We start from the raw sequence: 17,187 nt of genomic DNA, 5'->3' as shown, positions 1-17,187 counted from the left end.
GTACATCATGTATATATGACATGTTATTATGAATGTTACTACATGACATATATACTTACATCATTTATATATGACATGTTATTATGAATGTTACTACATGACATATATACTTACATCATGTATATATGACATGTTATTATGAATGTTACTACATGACATATATACTTACATCATGTATATATGACATGTTATTATGAATGTTACTACATGACATATATACGTACATCATGTATATATGACATGTTATTATGAATGTTACTACATGACATATATACTTACATCATGTATATATGACATGTTATTATGAATGTTACTACATGACATATATACTTACATCATGTATATGTGACATGTTATTATGAATGTTACTACATGACATATATACGTACATCATGTATATATTACATGTTATTATGAATGTTACTACTTGACATATATACTTACATCATGTATAAATTACATGTTATTATGAATGTTACGACATGACATATATACGTACATCATGTATATATTACATGTTATTATGAATGTTACTACATGACATATATACTTACATCATGTATATATGACATGTTATTATGAATGTTACTACATGACATATATACTTACATCATGTATATATTACATGTTATTATGAATGTTACTACATGACATACATACTTACATCATGTATATATTACATGTTATTATGAATGTTACTACATGACATATATACTTACATCATATATATATTACATGCTATTATGAATGTTACTACATGACATATATACTTACATCATGTATATATTACATGTTATTATGAATGTTACTACATGACATATATACTTACATCATGTATATATTACATGTTATTATGAATGTTACGACATGACATATATACGTACATCATGTATATATTACATGTTATTATGAATGTTACTACATGACATATATCCTTACATCATGTATATATTACATGTTATTATGAATGTTACTAGATACTACATATATACTTACATCATGTATATATTACATGTTATTATGAATGTTACGACATGACATATATACTGACATCATGTATATATTACATGTTATTATGAATGTTACTACATGACATACATACTTACATCATGTATATATTACATGTTATTATGAATGTTACTACATGACATGTATACTTACATCATGTATATATTACATGTTATTATGAATGTTACTACATGACATACATACTTACATCATGTATATATTACATGTTATTATGAATGTTACTACATGACATATATACTTACACCATGTATATATTACATGTTATTATGAATGTTACTACATGACATATATACTTACATCATGTATATATTACATGTTATTATGAATGTTACGAGATACTACATATATACTTACATCATGTATATATTACATGTTATTATGAATGTTACTACATGACATATATACTTACATCATGTATATATTACATGTTATTATGAATGTTACTACATGACATATATACTTACATCATGTATATATTACATGTTATTATGAATGTTACTACATGACATATATACGTACATCATGTATATATTACATGTTATTATGAATGTTACTACATGACATATATACTTACATCATGTATATATTACATGTTGTTATGAATGTTACTACATGACATATATACTTACATCATGTATATATTACATGTTATTATGAATGTTACTACATGACATATATACTTACATCATGTATATATTACATGTTATTATGAATGTTACTACATGACATATATACTTACATCATGTATATATTACATGTTATTATGAATGTTACGACATGACATATATACTTGCATCATGTATTTATTACATGTTATTATGAATGTTACTACATGACATATATACGTACATCATGTATATATTACATGTTATTATGAATGTTACTACATGACATATATACTTGCATCATGTATTTATTACATGTTATTATGAATGTTACTACATGACATATATACGTACATCATGTATATATTACATGTTATTATGAATGTTACTACATGACATATATACCAGTAATGTCATCAGTGGAGGAATGGATCTACCAGGGTCAGACATGAACAAAAAGAGGTCATCCGCATACAGTGACAGCGTGTGCACCTGTCCTACCCTCAAAATACCAGGCATTTGGCTGGACCTAATGGCCACTGCCAAGGGTTCAATGGTGATTGCGAATAATAGGGGAGACAGTGGGCAGCCCTGGCGAGTTCTACGAGAGAGAGAGAGAAATATTCTGAGCAGTCATTGTTTGTTCGAGGTTCCGTAGCTAAGTTAGCTTCAATGGCGTCATTAGCAACAGCATTGTTAAGCTTCGCCAAGCTGGAAAGCATTAACCGTTTATTTACATGTCCAGAGTTTGGTAGTATTGTTGATCTTCTGTCTATCCTTCCAGTCAGGGGCTCATTTATTTTGTTTCTATCTGCATTTGAGCCCGATGCTATCACCTTAGCTCAGTAGCTAAAGAGCTTCACTGATGTATTGTCATGGAGATAAAAGTCACTGTGAATGTCCATTTGGCGTTCTGGACTCTCATTTTCAAGAGGATATAGTATCCCAGGTGGTTTCAAATACAAATCCGTGATCCACAATAGAAAAAGGAGAGAGTGTGGAATCCAAAGAGCCAGCTTGTACCTAAGTTACGGTCAGAGCGAAAAAAGATATGTTCTGCACTGCACTCTAGTCCTTCACTTTCACATTCCTCATCCACAAATCTTTCATCCTCGCTCAAATTAATGGGGTAATCGTCGCTTTCTCGGTCCGAAACTCTCTCGCTGCTGGTGTAAACAATAGGAAAATATGAGCAGTCCTTCCCCCGGTGACGTCCCGCTACTTCCGGTAGGGGCAAGGCTTTTTTTTATCAGCGACCAAAAGTTGCGAACTTTATCGTCGATGTTCTTTCAGCAAAAATATGGCAATATCGCGAAATGATCACGTATGACACATAGAATGGATCTGCTATACCCGTTTAAATAAAAACATTTCATTTCAGTAGGCCTTTAAACTTCTTGTGACCACAGAACACTTCCAAAAGAGAACAATTTCAGAAAGTCTCACCGCCCCGACAACAATGATTAATATTTCAAACCTTTCTAAACAAAATATTGCAGACTTATGTCATAGAAACTAACTATGGTTAACAAATCCTAAAGTTGACAGAAAATGAACAGTAACAAGACTGGGACAGTGCAAATAAACCCAGTTTTTTGAAAAAACTGTTTAAAGCGTATTTAGGTTTAGCTTTAACAAAATATTAATTAATGTTAACGTTAATTAAATCTTGAAACCATCCCAGCTGCACTTGGTCAGAAGGTAAGGTACACCCTGGACCAGACCCCAACTCAACACAGGTATTTGGGATATAAATACTGGATACATGTACACAATTGTACATAGATGAAAACTAACAATAATAAACCTAGTCATCATTTTATCAAATGTAGTACATATTACATCCTTGTTGGACTTATCAAAAAAAACAACTTATAAGCACATATTTTTAAGAGTAAGAGTTTATGTTCGGATACTTGGCGGCAGCAGATTATTTCAAGTTTTCAATATTACTTGTGCAGTTTTTACTTTGACCACATCCATAAATGTAATTATTTGTGACTTTATAGAGTATACATACATGTGTGTGTTCCCGATGGCCAACATTGTCTCTTTTTTTAATGTTCATAACTTTTGGAAAACGCTCTTATGTGTGTCACCCCAAACTTCCAGCCCTGGTCTAAGATATGACAATAGCAGAGTACACAAGGCTTTATAAATTCTATCAATTCATGATGACCATCCATCATTTTGACCGCATGGCAAAAGTGCAAACTTCATACTGCCTACAAGTCTTTAAATGTTGACAATCAGTCAAGACAAATTAGATTCAGGGTCAATATTGTTCACCACAATTGTCAGGGTATTATTTCCTATTTATAAACTGCTTTCAAAGGGAAATGAAATAAAACAGACACAACCTTCCTATTGTTAAAAGCTCGCCATCGGTCCATCAAAGCATGAAATGTCAGCTAACAGTCCCATCAGGTGGCAGGCTGAAGTAAACACATCATGGATTGGAAATTCCAACACAGGCCTGACTTAAGTAATGAACACTTTCTTAGTTTCTTAGACAGTTCCTTTTCTTTCTCCCTAAAACAACAACTGTGGGGTCTGGACATAGTTCATGTGTTGTAGTTCCAGCTCCACAGACCACAACTCCATTGCAACTCCTCCAAACACCTCACCAAGTGCGGAGATAGCAACTACCTCCATCTCAACGTCATTAAATATAAAGTTCATTATGAAGTAGCCAAACAATTGCTTGTATTCCGACACGTGACTTCTTCCCGGAGGTGAAAACCAGTGGTGGTCAACCAAACTAAGATGGCTGTTGTGAACTCTCTGAGTGCAAAAGAGGCTTAACTCTGCCTGAAAAAAACAGGTAAGGGTAAACAATATAACCATGCAATGGAATAGATCCCTATAGATTTGTCGAGTGATATCAAGGATTATATGTCGGTCGCCTTCCAAGACGTATCAAACAATTGTGCTCCATTCTCCACCACAAAACAGATGGAAACTTGTAAAAGCATGGAGGTCTACACCTTCTTTGTGTGTGTCTGGGTCAAGGACATTGCTATCAACACTCTCCCGGATAAATATGTATCATTTTTGCTCAGGTAAGGTTGTATTTCATGATTTAACTTCACTTCTACTGCCATGTTTGTTGTTGTTGTTGTTGTTGTTGCACGCCCCGTTTATGAGTAGCGTGTTTTTCCCCGTCTTTATGAAAATATAACTATAGATGTCAACATTGTGTATGTGTTGAAAGATTCATTTATGATTGTTTATCAAAATATAACTATAGATGTCAACATTGTGTACGTGCTGAAAGATTAATTTATGATTGTTTATCAAAATATAACTATAGATGTCAACATTGTGTATGTGCTGAAAGATTCATTTATGATTGTTTATTAAAATATAACTATAGATGTCAACATTGTGTACGTGCTGAAAGATTCATTTATGATTGTTTATCAAAATATAACTATAGATGTCAACATTGTGTATGTGTTGAAAGATTCATTTATGATTGTTTATCAAAATATAACTATAGATGTCAACATTGTGTATGTGCTGAAAGATTCATTTATGATTGTTAATCAAAATATAACTATAGATGTCAACATTGTGTACGTGCTGAAAGATTCATTTATGATTGTTTATCAAAATATAACTATAGATGTCAACATTGTGTATGTGCTGAAAGATTCATTTATGATTGTTTATCAAAATATAACTATAGATGTCAACATTGTGTACGTGCTGAAAGATTCATTTATGATTGTTTATCAAAATATAACTATAGATGTCAACATTGTGTACGTGCTGAAAGATTCATTTATGATTGTTTATCAAAATATAACTATAGATGTCAACATTGTGTACGTGCTGAAAGATTCATTTATGATTGTTTATCAAAATATAACTATAGATGTCAACATTGTGTACGTGCTGAAAGATTCATTTATGATTGTTTATCAAAATATAACTATAGATGTCAACATTGTGTACGTGCTGAAAGATTCATTTATGATTGTTTATCAAAATATAACTATAGATGTCAACATTGTGTATGTGCTGAAAGATTCATTTATTGTTGTTTATCAAAATATAACTATAGATGTCAACATTGTGTACGTGCTGAAAGATTCATTTATGATTGTTTATCAAAATATAACTATAGATGTCAACATTGTGTATGTGCTGAAAGATTCATTTATGATTGTTTATCAAAATATAACTATAGATGTCAACATTGTGTATGTGCTGAAAGATTCATTTATGATTGTTTATCAAAATATAACTATAGATGTCAACATTGTGTATGTGCTGAAAGATTAATTTATGATTGTTTATGAAAATATAACTATAGATGTCAACATTGTGTATGTGCTGAAAGATTCATTTATGATTGTTTATCAAAATATAACTATAGATGTCAACATTGTGTATGTGCTGAAAGATTCATTTATGATTGTTTATCAAAATAAAACTATAGATGTCAACATTGTGTATGTACTGAAAGATTCATTTATGATTGTTTATCAAAATATAACTATAGATGTCAACATTGTGTACGTGCTGAAAGATTCATTTATGATTGTTTATCAAAATATAACTATAGATGTCAACATTGTGTATGTGCTGAAAGATTAATTTATTGTTGTTTATCAAAATATAATTATAGATGTCAACATTGTGTACGTGCTGAAAGATTCATTTATGATTGTTTATCAAAATATAACTATAGATGTCAACATTGTGTATGTGCTGAAAGATTCATTTATGATTGTTTATCAAAATATAACTATAGATGTCAACATTGTGTATGAGCTGAAAGATTCATTTATGATTGTTTATCAAAATATAACTATAGATGTCAACATTGTGTATGTGCTGAAAGATTCATTACATGTAGTATGTATTACTATTTTTTTGTTTTTCATTACGCTTTACTTCTGCTATTGTAAGTAAAAACATGCACTGCGACAATGTAATTTCCACATTTGAAGATAAAGAAAAGTATATCCGATCCTATGCCATGGTACTTAAAGTAACATGGCATGTTACTTTAAAAGTAACATGCCATGTTGTACCAAACTTATCAGTAAGGACATTTTTCTGTACATAAAGTAATAACATGACAACAGATTACATAACATACAGATAACAAATAGATTACTCGTAAAAGTAATGGCCTTAGTAACGCTGTTATTGTGAACACTCGTCTATAAGCTAGAAGGAGTCTTTGTTGACCCACACCTCCTTCTGTTAGACCAAAGCATCATCCACACCTCCACTTAAGTAGAACATGTTCATTGATATAAAAAACCGGACAAAACACACACGTATTAGCAGCACCGCTAGCAAAATCATTGAAATGCGTACACCCACCCTCACTGACCTCAACAACAACAACAACAGTAGAAGAGGACTGCACACCCACTACATGAGCGTTTCACATACCAAGATTCAAGGTGTAGGAGGGCTTGCGTTGGAAAAGATGTGTGTGTGATGTGCTCTTCCAAAACAAACTGTTGACTGTGAGTCCCGTCTCCATTTACAATATCTGTTTGTTGAATTCAATTCCATTGATGAGGTGGCCACAGCCTGTTATTTTGCAAATCTTATTAGGAAATCCAAGGGTCATTTTTGGCACCATAAACTACAATACTGGCGCACAACTACCAGTTTCACCCACGTCCTCTGATAAGGACTGCAGTTATTGTTTGGTTTTTTGTAAGCAAAGTTTAGCAACTTTGTGTCAAGTGTCAAGTGTCAAGGCCAACATTATACCACTGTCCATATTTTCCCTTCATACTCCTACAGCCATGTTTATGATCATTTCTCACCTGTTTCCTTACAAGGCTTAGCTGATCTTGTGAGTATAATGAAGATCTCTACAAGTCTATTTGACATCTCGCCCATACCTTTGTTAAAAAGGTAATAAGCAGTGTCGGTCCATCGCTGCTCTACAAAATCAATTGCTCACTGTTTTCCCGTTGCATCCCGTCCCACTCTCCCAGGCAGTTGTGCAGAATCTTCTCAAAACCCAAACCTCGACCCCTGGGTTTTTAGCAACCATCGGTCCATCTCTAAGATGCCCATTGTCTCCAAAGAAACTGGTTCTGCTCGATCTCAGCACAGCCTTCGACACTGTTGATCATCAAATCCTTGCAGATCGGCTAAGAGACTTGGTGATCTTTTAAGGGACAGCTCTTCAATGGTTTAAATAATATCTGGCAGATAGACCTTTCTCTGTGACTGTTGGCCTTCATAAGTCGGCGTCTTCTCTCATGTGGGGTGCCTCAGGGTTTAGTTTTGGGGCCTATCCTTTTCACCTGATACACACTTCCACTCAGGGATTAGGAATTTTGAAGGTACGGCATACTGCATGTACGTGGATGACCTTAAATTATATTTATCATTTAATCCTGATAAGACACATGACTTGAATACACAAATGATTGCTGACTGGCGTTGAAGACTGAATGGCTAGTAATGCTCTTCGGCTGAATACTGCCAAAACAGAGGTGTTAATCATTGCCCCCTGACACTGCAAATTCTTTTTTTTTCACCTGAGGAACATTTCCAAACTCCAATCCACAGAATCCTATTCTGTACTAGAAATGATCATTAAAGCTCTTGTTTCCTTTAATGAACTCTTCACCTTTTTCAACAGAACATCCACAGATTGCCTGTAGAACTGCCACTAGGCTCTTGTCAAGATGTCACAAATTCAGTCATATTAGTCCCGTTTTAGCGTCCTTGTACTGGCTAACAGATCATTTCAGGACACAATACAAAAATCGTATCCATTATTTACAGGGTCGTCAATGGCCAAGCGCCTGGTTACTTGGTAGACCTCTTGTCTTTTCACTGTCCTGTTAGGACACGGTGGTCTGCTGACCGCCGTCTGCTTGTTGTATTTCGTACAAAATAAACAAGTCAAGGAGATAGAGCCTTTGAGTCAGTTGCCCCCTAAATGGTGGAATGCACTCCCTCGTGAGCTGAGAGTTGCCTCTTCTGTTGACATTTTTAAGAGGCAGTTACAGTTTTTAGTGTGTGTATACGACTCATTTAAAGAGTGACTGTGTGATGCTTGATGAGCCAGGAAGACGCCAACAAGGAATCGTTGAACAAAAAGCTTTATTTGTTTCACCTAGCCTCAGACTGGAACCTGCAGCTTCCAGGAGAATGAGTATGGACCTAATCACTATTCTGATATCCTCTTGGACAACTGTCTTTAAATACCTTTTACTCAAAGACAGTTACTCTTTGTTGTTCTAGCCTTGGGGCCGGTCAGTCTGGACAACACCCAGTTTGTTACTTGGCCAGTCAGCCTATTTCCTGTGATCGGTTTGAGTTGGATGACCTCCGACCCCTGTCCTCTACTCCTATCTGTGGGGGCTTCCTACCAGATGTTGCTAATGTCTTTACAGTTCCTCCTAAATTCCAAACTTGCATTCCTGTAGGCTTCCAATTTCCTGGGGGCAAGCGCCACCACTCTCTGGAGAGCTTGTGAGGGACATGTGAAATTTTGACCTTAGTGAAATAATCTTCTAAAGGATTCTGTGACCAAATACAAACACATGCTATCTCCCCAATCATGTAAGAAAATTGTATACGGTATAATTTACCCCAGTGTACAGCCCACCTTCACCTCTGGTTTCGGATCAACATTTGCAATAAAAGTAACTCTTCTAACACATTGGTTATTTCCAACTTGCAGCAACATTGTTGTTGTAATCTACACATGAAGTAAGCCTATTTCATTTTTATTTTTCTAATTCTGGAAGACAACTGAACTAGTCCATGTGAGTCCAAAAGCAGTTTGGTCGGTTCCGCTGAACTCCAACTTCTTTGATTCTGATTGTCAGAGGTTGGCGTTTCTGCAACTAATTACAACAAACAACACCATAATTGTCTTAATTAATAACACACCTTAATTTCACTCACACATTTCACCAGTTTGAGTCATCTGATGCCAATCTTCAGCCGACGCCCCGATGTCTGCGTGACCGTTGTGGCTGATTTAAAATCACCTCTAAAATGTTGGGGTTTTTTTACATTTTTAAACAGAATAGATTCACGGTCTAATCGGATGGTTTTTTTAGGGGTTGTGATTAGTCTGACCATAACCAGTGCAATAATAAAACTGAATGTACAGTATGTCATTATTATTAATTTTCATTGTTGACATAAAAAATTCAAATAGTTGTTACTAGTGCCAATGTTGCACCTGATGTTCAATATTCACTTAAAATGTATGCATTTGTTTTAAAATCAGTCTCACAAAAGCTTCTTGAGAAATTCTAAAACGAGTCTGTGTTGTTGTAATGTGTTTTTGATGGCAGGGAATAAGTATTCAATCCCCGGCAATAACAGTTGTGCCCATGAAGAACGCACATGAATCATTTTCCTGTTGTAAATGACTCCTAAACGTAACTTGTGACGTGGAGAAAAGACACCTGTCACAGAAACTGTCTTACATTCAAACCTCTGACCGCCATGGGCAAGACCAAAGAGCTGTAAAGGCACCTAAAAATACAAATACACTCCAAAAGTCAGTGTTCAAAAACAAGAAGAAAAAAAATTTAAAATGAGGGGTATTTTATTTGAACTATGCAAAATTATCTGCCGATAGAACAAGAACATTTGGCTTGTCGAGACTTTCCAAAACAAGTCAAATGAGCTAACCTCAATGAACCCCAAAGTATCTTCAAATAAGTATATTCTCACTAATAACAAGTGCTCAATATGTTGAAAAATGTTCTTAAATGAAGTAAATGCTAGTGCCATTATCTTGACATAATGATATGCGCTCGGCATTACATTTCTTGAAAGCAGCAAACTTATACTAAAAAGTAATTTATTATTCTTAATGGAAAGGCAACAAGGCAACATCTTGTTACTCTCGGGGTCTCCTAGCCGGTCAGGCAAATCATATTGTCTAAAAATGCATTTTTCCATCGATAACATGACATCATCACGCAAAGTGCATGCTCTTTCGGTCCATTTAAAGGCCTACTGAAATGAATTTTTTTTATTTAAACAGGGATAGCAGATCCATTCTATGTGTCATACTTGATCATTTCGTGATATTGCCATATTTTTGCTGAAAGGATTTAGTAGAGAAAATTGACGATAAAGTTTGAAACTTTTGGTCGCTGATAAAAAAAAAGCCTTGCCTGTAGCGGAAGTAGCGTGACGTCACAGGTTGAAAGGCTCCTCACATTTCCACATTGTTTACACCAGCAGCGAGAGAAATTCGGACCGAGAAAGTGACGATTACCCCATTAATTTGAGCCAGGATGAAAGATTCGTGGATGAGGAACGTGAGAGTGAAGGACTAGAGTGCGGTGCAGGACGTATCTTTTTTCGCTCTGACCGTAACTTAGGTACAAGCTGGCTCATTGGATTCCACACTTTCTCCTTTTTCTATTGTGGATCACGGATTTGTATTTTAAACCACCTGGGATACTATATCCTCTTGAAAATGAGAGTCCAGAACGCCAAATGGACATTCACAGTGACTTTTATCTCCACGGCAATACATCGGCGAAACACTTTAGCTACTGAGCTAACGTGATAGCATCGGGCTTAACTGCAGATAGAAACAAAAGAAATAAACCCCTGACTGGAAGGATAGACAGAAGATCAACAATACTATTAAACCATGGACATGTAACTACACGGTTAATGCTTTCCAGCCTGGCGAAGCTTAACAATGCTGTTGCTAACGACGCCATTGAAGCTAACTTAGCTACGGGACCTCACAGAGCTATGATAAAAACATTATCTCTCCACCTACGCCAGCCCTCATCTGCTCATCAACACCCGTGCTCACCTGCGTTCCAGCGATCGACGGAGCGACAAAGGACTTCACCCGATCATCAATGCGGTCGGCGGCCAGCGTCGGATAGCGCGTCTGCTATCCAAGTCAAAGTCCTCCTGGTTGTGTTGCTGCAGCCAGCCGCTAATACACCGATCCCACCTACAGCTTTCTTCTTTGCAGTCTTCATTGTTCATTAAACAAATTGCAAAAGATTCACCAACACAGATGTCCAGAATACTGTGGAATTTTGAGATGAAAACAGAGCTGTTTGTATTGGATACAATGGTGTGTCAATACTTCCGTTTCAACCATTGGAAATGTAAAATGTCACTTTATAAGTTAACCCGGCCGTATTGGCATGTGTTGCAATGTTAAGATGTCATCATTGATATATAAACTATCAGACTGCGTGGTCGCTAGTAGTGGCTTTCAGTAGGCCGTTAGTGTGCGTATATACAGCCCGGCCCCCGGCCAAAAATGTTTTAATTGTAATTTTGAGGAATTTATCTGAATGTGCATGAACTATTTCTGTTCAAAATTGTTTGAAATGTCAAATGTTGAAATATTAACTGTCAGTTTACTGTACTGTGCCAACTGTACTACTATATGAGTACTTATTTTCTCTTGTTTCATTGAAAATAAAACAGCAAAGTCAATTTGGCTGTCATCTGTTTTAATTATAAGACACAATTGTCGCTTTCATGCTTGAAATAAGAAATGATGACTTTAAAAAAGTAGTTTTCTACTTGTGAGTGTTGATGACACAACTTTGCAACACTTGATATTCTAGTTTCAAGCATGTTTGACTCAATATAGCTCATCAAATCTCAGCAACAAGCTGTAATATCTTACTGACATCATTTAGGAGCAAAACACTTCAAACAAGTAAAACACTCAAACATCAAATCTGCTTAGTGAGAAGAATGATCTTATCAGCCTTATTTGACATATTTCACCTTACTTAGATTTCACTTTTTGCAGTGCACATGTTGAACCATCAGCAAGAAGCCTGGTAAGAAAATGAGCACTTTTGGCTGGATAAGTTCAATACGGCAGCGCTCCGTGCAAGGTGGAGGATACAATTTGAGCGTATTCATACACAACAGTTGGGTGAGGTCCCTCGCACCCAACCTCCTCTGATTCTCAAAAGTTGGTATTTCAGCAACTAATTAAAACAAACAACAACCTAATTGTCCTAATTAATGACACACACAGGCAAAATGGTCCATTAGTCTCTTCAACTCCTACGTTTTTTCACCCTTTTGTTTCCCTCACACCTTTTGCGAACTTGGATCCGCGTAGGCCGATTCCCAGCCAGCGCCCCGACGTCTACGTGACTTCTGCGTTTGTTTCAAAGGAAATCAGTCCCACTCAAGCTTCTAGAGAAATTATCCACCAATTCAGTGTTGTTCTGTTGTGTCACGTTACATTAATATGAGTGACAAAGAAAATATTCAAGGGCTGCCAGGCTTGCGTATAAAAGGACAGATCTTAGTAGTCCTCAGTATCAAGCCTCATCACTGCTAAGGTAACAGGACACAACTTTACATCCTGCTTTTCTAATTCCTTTTCATGTGACATTTTTACCATATTTGTCTATTTATTTCACAGATGGCATTTGCTCTTCGTGTGTTCTTCCTCCTTTGTGGGATCAGTGGACTGATGTCTGGAGTTGTAAGTCCAAACTTACCTAGTAGATAAAATGTGTAGATTGTACTTTGATTGTAGCCGTTGTGCAAGCTTAAGATTGATTCTGCACTTGCTATTAGGATCCAAAAGGGACCCGCTCATAAAAATGTCATTAGTCAGCAATACATTTTTGTTTTTCTATAGTTTTACTTTCGACACCTGAAATATTTGAACAACTTCTGATCCATCTGTTGATATAAAGTTTGCATGAATTTTTTTGTGTTTAACCCCCTTTTTGTTAAAATGCTAAATAGTTTTACAGCACCTACTGAGCAAGAATGAGAGAGAACTTGGTTGAGTTTATAGGTTTCACCCAAGTCCTTTATTTATATCTGCCACGTTAAATATAAGTGCCCAAGATCCTTTTCATTGCATTTCTGCGGTTAAACAGCAGTTTAACTCATTTATTCTCATCAAAGCTCTGTAAATTATGCATTGTGAGTTCCTGGCGCCATCAGGTGGTTAAGGGCCACAATTACACCAAAACAATATTGTCGAGTTTTTCAATCTGCAAAAATGAGATTCATTTGGTTTTCATGGAAAAAGCAGAGTTGTATACCAGGTCTGTTTGTAAATAGTGATTATAAGGTGAGTCAGAGAGGTCTTAAGAGAAAATGGGTGTGCCTTGTCCTGTTCTAAAGATGCTGCAGTCAAAAACACAAAGCAATTTAAAAAAAATAAAACTGCCTGAACAGTCATATCACAGAAGGAACACACGTAATGTCAGTTTTAGACGAGTTGCCGAGATTCCGGTTTTGCACATCAAATCAAAATTGCGTTGCATTCTTCGATATCTTCATACTGCAGTGTTCAGTCTGATTTGAAAAAAGTGTTTTTCTTCTCCACAGTGTTCTACTTCTCTTCCAATTAAAAATGGTTGGTAGCTATGACTTATTGACACCTTTTCAAATGCACACTTTCTTAGTTTGGGTTTAGTTGATATAGATGAGCAAATGTCTTGCAGGTGGCTGCTGTCCCAAGGGCTGGATTCAGTTGGATGGTTTCTGTTATAGCTTCCGCCATGAGACTAGGCCGTTTGACGAAGCAGAGGTATGCATTCATTCCACACAGTAGTTGATACATAAGAAGCTGGAAAACATTTGTAAAACACTATTACAATCAATGAATCATATGTTTGATTTATGGTTGATTTTGACTCTGTGTATGCCTTTAGAACATTTGCAAATCTTTCGGTGGGAACCTGGTCTCCATCCACAGTTTCCTGGAAAATCTGGTGGTTCTTGGACTGATTGAAGAGGAGAATGTAGAGTTTGCCTGGATTGGACTCCATGATCCTGTTGGGGTATAACTTCAAATGATTTATTGACACAAATGAATGTGGCATCCTGGCTAAGTCTTCTTGGCAACTGAAAGGAAGGAGGAACACAGCCTCTACCTTCACCTTTGTAAAGAAAACCACTTTTCTGTTCAGAAGAATTGAAAATGAAATGACCACCTGACTTTTGACTCCACATTCCTAGCTCAGACTGAAGTATCTCTTCAATCAGCTTTTATGATGTCGTATCACGTTATTAATGCATAACATAGTCGAGATGTATTATGTTGTGTTAGTTTGCTATCTGACTCATTCAAATGTGACTGTCTTCTAGAACGGAGTCTTTCAATGGACTGATGGCGCAAGCTTTGGGTATGATAATTTCCCCAAAGGACAGCCGAGTGATCAAGGTGCCTGTGTGGTGATTTATGCAGCAGGTATAAGTACAACCAGTGAATCCAATTTACGTGCGATTAAGTGTAATGTCATTCTAAAACCTTTTGTTTTTTCCAGGTGGTTGGTTCGTTAAGGATTGCTCCTTCCCAATGCCATTTGTTTGTATCTTAGATACAAACTGCTGTGGTGGCCGCTAATCAGCCCTCTGACCCAAGGTCTGGCCTTAATCACAATGAATATTCTTAGACAACGTTAAACTTAAGTGGTGTCTTGGTATCTCTGGGTTCACTATCAAGTCTTCTTTGTGTCTTCTTTCATACTCTTCACTTGTCATTGTCAATTATATCTACATTTTTGGAACCTCAAAGATCATCCCTCTACTAAATAAAGAAACCTGTCTGCATCATAAATGTATCGTTGTCTAGTATTTGCTGTTTCAGCATGCTTGTTCAAACTTGGGGAGCATATTGATCAGTCAAAGGAAGAACAACGGTATAAGTAGCGCTCCACTACACTGGGGTCCGCGCAAATACCAGGAATCTTATCATATTTAATCATTAAATCCAACCTACTTACAGCTTAACACCGTAAACCTTGTCAAATGATATGAAACCATGTGTTAATCACAAAGATTATTATCAAGGCTTAGGTCAGGCTGCTTGCAAAAAGAAATACTAATCAAATATTTTGCAAAAGAGATTCATCAAAACTGATGACAAATAAATGTACATACAATTACACTGCTATTGCTAAATAAGTGATAACTAAATAATAATATATATATAGTTCTTTAAAAAACTGTCAGTAAAATCAAAATGCAAATGGAAATCCAGCTTAAGCACTTTGATCATAATTTTTGCGCTTAAGAAACTTCTCTATGACTCTAGCACAAGACTTCTTCTGTTTGTCTGACATGGTCATTACTGCCACAGCTGGTGCAAAGGTGTATTGCCATACTTGCCAACCCTCCCGTTTTTAGCGGGAGAATCCCGGTATTCAGCGCCTCTCCCGACAACCTCCCGCCAGAGATTTTCTCCCGACAAACTCCCGGTATTCAGCCGGAGCTGGAGGCCACGCCCCCTCCAGCTCAATGTGGACCTGAGTGGGGACAGGCGTTCTCACGGCCGCTTTCCCAGCAGCTTGCCTGCCCAATGACGTCATAACATCTACGGCTATTAGAGAGTAGAGTGCACAACAAGGAGAGAGAGTTCTTGGTTTCTTAAGTGGGTTTATTGTTAGGCAGTTTCATTAACGTCCTCCCAGCGCGGTAACAACACACAACAACACACGTCACGTTTAGTCTACCGTAAAGCAGTTCGTCTGACATAAACAGCAATGTTGTGACACTCTTAAACAGGAAAATACTGCCACCTACTGGATAGCCTGCAGAACACTGAAATTCAAGTATGTCTTTTATTTATATGTATAATAAAATAAAATTAAATTTAAAAAAATATATATATAGGTAGAATTCACTGAAAGTCAAGTATTTCATACATATATATATATATATATTATATATATATATATATATATATATGAAATCCTTGATTTGGTGAATTCTAGCTGTAAATATACTCTCCTCTTAACCACACCCTTACCCACGCCCCAACCACGCCCCCCCCCCCCCCACCCCGCCCCCCGACCATGCCGCCGCCCCCCCCCACACCTCCCGATATTGGAGGTCTCAAGGTTGGCAAGTATGGTGTATTGCAACCGAGTACCGCTGTGGCCAAAACGGACCACAGCTGGGAAACAGATTTTTTTGGCGGCCCACCAGGTGGCGCTCACGGACCAACAATGGGCCCTAGGACTATGCTTAAGAAACCCTGCAGGAGAGTAAATCGTTTCACATAACATGTGTCCTCTAGTCTTGAACTGTAGTATTTGCTACTACCCATTCATTTTCTACCGCTTGTCCCTATCGTAGTCGCTATCAAATTGTATGAATCTTTTGTGGACAAGAGCAGTATTTACAGAAAATGAAAAATGAAAAAAACAACTCAACGTTATACTTTTTTTTTTATTTTATTGAAGGAAAATTATATTTGATCTCTACCACACTTGAAGAACAAAAAATAAGTCCATACTAGGGTTGTACGGTATACCAGTAATAATAAAGTACCGCGGTACTAATGAAATAAAAACGGTACTAGTGCTTCTGAAATATACCGTATTTTCCGGACCATAGGGCGCACCGGATTATCAGGCACACTGCCGATGAATGCTCTATTTTTGATCTTTTTTCATATACGTATAGGCACATTAAAGGAGTCATATTATTATGATTATTTTCTAAATGTAAAAGACTTCCTTGTGGTCTACATAACATGTGATGGTCAAAATGTTGCATAGATGATGTTTTACACATCATCTTCAACTCACTTTCTGACAGTCTCTTCAGG

General features: G+C 36.4%; 1 protein-coding gene across 1 annotated transcript; it reads left to right on the top strand.

Moving 5' to 3' along the window:
• The first annotated feature begins 12,906 nt into the window (after positions 1-12,906).
• LOC133653219 (struthiocalcin-2-like) lies at positions 12,907-15,148 on the top strand. The gene is made up of 7 exons (XM_062052295.1): positions 12,907-12,949; positions 13,033-13,095; positions 13,959-13,986; positions 14,075-14,160; positions 14,285-14,413; positions 14,721-14,823; positions 14,900-15,148. The coding sequence occupies exons 2-7, from the start codon at positions 13,033-13,035 to the stop codon at positions 14,977-14,979; spliced, it is 489 nt and encodes a 162-aa protein (XP_061908279.1). The 5' UTR covers positions 12,907-12,949; the 3' UTR covers positions 14,980-15,148.
• Positions 15,149-17,187: the final 2,039 nt, after the last annotated feature.

Source organism: Entelurus aequoreus, linkage group LG07 (genome assembly GCF_033978785.1).
Source record: "Entelurus aequoreus isolate RoL-2023_Sb linkage group LG07, RoL_Eaeq_v1.1, whole genome shotgun sequence".
Lineage (NCBI taxonomy): Eukaryota > Metazoa > Chordata > Actinopteri > Syngnathiformes > Syngnathidae > Entelurus > Entelurus aequoreus.
This window is presented reverse-complemented; position numbering and strand designations above follow the sequence as displayed.